Genomic DNA, 3,289 nt, shown 5'->3' with positions numbered 1-3,289 from the left:
AAATTGCTCACCATTTTGGTTGGATCTTGGTTAAGCCCAAGCACATGACAACCATAACCATACTTGTGTGCCCTGGCAACTTCCCAAATACAAATACGGTTCACTGAAATCTTCCAAAACATGCGTTTGGAAGCCCAACACAAAAACCACATTTTCTCTGATTTTCAGCAAAGCCTATTTTGAACCCCTTAACAAGACCACCACCGCCAAGAAGATGAAAGAGGCAAACCCCCAGCCAGCCGGACTTTCACAGCTGTCATGACACCACGGCCTTGGTCCAATACTCGAACCCCAGCATGGACCAGGCTATGATGGTACACGCCTCAAATGCCAAATTGGCTGAAAGGGACTCCACTCTGTCCAGCACCCACCAAGACACTCCAGTACACACGGCGGCATGACCCCCCAAACTCGGATATGGATTCCACCCACATGGCCACGACGAACGAGGTCAGAGTCAGACTCGTGAAAAGGAAGTAAATCAAGAGTGCGTGGCAGCAGCACCACCACCAAAATACAGCCAGCGAAGTTGATGCAGAGGTTCTTGCAGGGCCGTATCGGCGATGATTTCGGTCCGGTCGACCTGCCACCGTGGCGGTGGTGGTTCCCCTTTTGAGAAACAATTCGTCCTCTCTGCTGGCCTCTCTCTCTCATTCATTATATTGGGAGGAGAATCTTTCAGATTGCAATCCACTCACGTACTATTTCTCAAATTTCTTTTCTCCATAATCTTCTATTTTTTTATCTTGATCAAAATGAAAGAAAATAAAGAACATGAGAGAGAGAGAGAGAGGCAGTTTTCTTCTCACGGCTGTTTTCCGTTCCAACCGTCTCGAATACGGAAAACGCCTCATGCCTTCTCCGGCAGCGACTCGCCGGAAAACCAAAACAAAACAAAAGAAAACTTATTTTAAAGTTGACCGGAGATGATGATCACGACATGTACACCTGGAGGCTGGCGCTCTTCTTGGCATTGCAGATTGGGCAGGAGTCGAGCATCGAGTCGCAGTCCTCGCAGAGGCAGAGGTGGCGGCAGGGGAGGAGTAAAACGGACGTCTCCTTCTCGCGGCAGACCCTGCACGTCCTCCGGTGGCGGAGCTCCTCGTTCTCCCTGGCCGCCATCTCCTTCACGTCATCGAGACCCTCGAAGCAGCACGACTGCGCGTCGTCGGCCGCGGCCGGAGACGGGACGGCCTCGCTGTCTCCGTAGCCCTCGAGACTCTGGCCCATGCCCTGCAGTAGCACCCGCTCCAGGCTGCTCTTGAGGTTCGCGACGATCGCCTCGTTGTTCCTCGCCACATTCTGCCATATCTGGTTCTCGAGGCTCATCTGCTTTACCTTCTCCTCCAGTTCGGCGTTCCGAGATCTCGCATTATCGATCTCCATCTCCTTCTCCCGGAGTTTCTTCACGATCTGCTGCTCCAAGAAGGATAGTAGCGACCGATAATGCAACCTGCGTTTCTCTTCCAATCCCAAACGAAGACGCTCGCTCTGTTATTTTGATTCAAGCAAAAAGAAAAAAAAATCGATGAATGCGAGGAGAGAAGCAAGTATCAAGAATCATTGGGGGCGAGTCGCGATCTTTTTCAGTGCCTTGTGCATACCTGAAGACGGACGAGAGCGTCGATTTCGTCGTTCTGCTGGTAGAGACACGCCATCAGATCTTGAGCGAAGGGCTGGGAGCGGCCGCTCGTCGACGTCCTTCCCGATTGGTTCATCCGGTTCTCTTCGTAAGAGAGCTGCAACCCCGTGGAGATCGTCCCGGTTTTCTCCTGAACCTTGGGCGGGTTCACCAACTGAAGTTGCTGCAGCATCTGCCCCTGCGTCAGGTTCATCTGCTGCGTCTCGTCTCGGATCCTCTTCCTCGGCACGGATATGTTGCACGTCAATTCGCTCTCCGGATCGCTGAACACTGTGTTTCCGTTCAAGACCTGCCCGCCTGCACTCATCACGAACCAGAAAAGTTAAAAGATCTATCCGATCAATCCCTTAGCGGCTTCCGGATCAAACTCTGTCGGTTTTCAATCAAATTCTCCGGAAGCATTTTCCATACCGTAATTGAACCCTCCAAGAAAGGCGTTCCCGCTCTGCTCGTGTTGTTGTTGCTGTAACTGCAACTCTGCAAGCAAGGCATCCCTCGACCTATTTCCATAGACAGAAATCACACAAATAAGCGAAAAATCGATAAGAAGAGTCAAGAAAGAAAGATTGCTGAGAAGGATGGGAAGGGCTGCATTGGTACTCACCGTTTTCGAAAATCCGGCAAGAAAGCGTTGGACGGATAGTGCGCTTGCACCGCCATTACAAGTCAGAAACCGCTACGCTTTAAAGGAAGAAGGTGGCGAGTATTCGCAAGAGGTGAATGAGAGAGAGAGGGAGAGAGAGAGAGAGAGAGAGAATCGGTGGTGTGGGTATTTAGGATTTAGAGTAAACGGTGCAGCAAAGTATAGGGTCTCGTAGGACGGGAGAGTTCGTTCGAGCATAAATAAGGAGGAAGAACGGTGAGAGGGAAACGGACGCGCCCCCCTATTTACTCCTCTCGCGTCATGTGGGGATGAGAGAGAGAGAGAGAGACCCTTCCTTCCCCTCTCGTTTTATTCGTGAACATAAATTGGATATGGCCACCCTACCCTCACCGTCTCTCATGATTTCCTTTTTTTTTTTAATTTTTTCCCTTTGGCCTCTCGCTTTTATTATCTGCGCAACAGACAGTCAAACGTAACACACGGGAAACGAGTGGAAAAGTGCGTCCCCTCTCCTCTTGCCCTTTGCCGTTTCCCGTGTCCTCTCTCTCTCTCTCTCATATTCATTTACTCACCTAAATTAGCGAAATATCGCAGCATCCACCTCCCACAAAAACCAATTCATATCATTCGCCCAACAATGAAAAAGTCGTGTCAGCCCACGTCCTACGGTAACCTCCCCCAGTGGTAGACCCCATCTCTTCACTATTCCCTGGGCCCACCAACCCACCATACCCTGCCCCTTTCTAGAGTCATTTTTCTTTTCCTTTTCAGCCTTGTTTTTTTCCTCTCTTTTTTTTCTTTCTCTAATTCCCTCTCTCTCTCTCTCTCCCCACGAGCAAGGATGCCACGCTGGACCAGGACCGCCACCTCCCACATCAAATGCCTTCATCGACGCACCTCCCTGTGCCAAGTGGCGTTCCGAGCCTTGTCACGGAGCGAGAACCTCGCCCCAACACACACAGCGTTTCTATATCCGACGTTGTAAAACCCTGACAATGTGATTTTTTATTTTTATTTTATTTTCTTCCCTAAACGACTAATAT

The 3,289-nt window shown here is 50.3% G+C and overlaps 1 protein-coding gene across 1 annotated transcript; it reads right to left on the bottom strand.

Moving 5' to 3' along the window:
• Nucleotides 1–713: 713 nt before the first annotated feature.
• LOC149851588 (BOI-related E3 ubiquitin-protein ligase 1-like) lies at nucleotides 714–2,522 on the bottom strand. Its single transcript, XM_090015468.1, has 4 exons — nucleotides 2,247–2,522; nucleotides 2,054–2,142; nucleotides 1,605–1,939; nucleotides 714–1,491 (listed from the first exon to the last, which is right to left on the bottom strand). Exons 1-4 carry the CDS (start codon nucleotides 2,300–2,302, stop codon nucleotides 934–936), a joined length of 1,038 nt encoding a protein of 345 aa, XP_089871594.1. The 5' UTR covers nucleotides 2,303–2,522; the 3' UTR covers nucleotides 714–933.
• Between the last annotated feature and the right edge of the window lie 767 nt (nucleotides 2,523–3,289).

The sequence above is a fragment of the Nuphar pumila genome, chromosome 1 (genome assembly GCF_984573655.1).
Source record: "Nuphar pumila chromosome 1, dmNupPumi1.hap1.1, whole genome shotgun sequence".
Taxonomy (NCBI): Eukaryota; Viridiplantae; Streptophyta; class Magnoliopsida; order Nymphaeales; family Nymphaeaceae; genus Nuphar; species Nuphar pumila.
The sequence above is the reverse complement of the archived record's forward strand: the minus strand, read 5'-3'. Positions and strand labels throughout refer to the sequence as shown.

Coding starts and splice junctions, on each gene's coding strand:
- LOC149851588 (XM_090015468.1), bottom strand. CDS start 2,302: ATGGCGGTGCAAGCGCACTATCCGTCCAACGCTTTCTTGCCGGATTTT. Junction 2,143..2,246: donor TTGCCGGATTTTCGAAAACG/GTGAGTACCAAT, acceptor CTATGGAAATAG/GTCGAGGGATGCCTTGCTTG. Junction 1,940..2,053: donor TCTTGGAGGGTTCAATTACG/GTATGGAAAATG, acceptor TGATGAGTGCAG/GCGGGCAGGTCTTGAACGGA.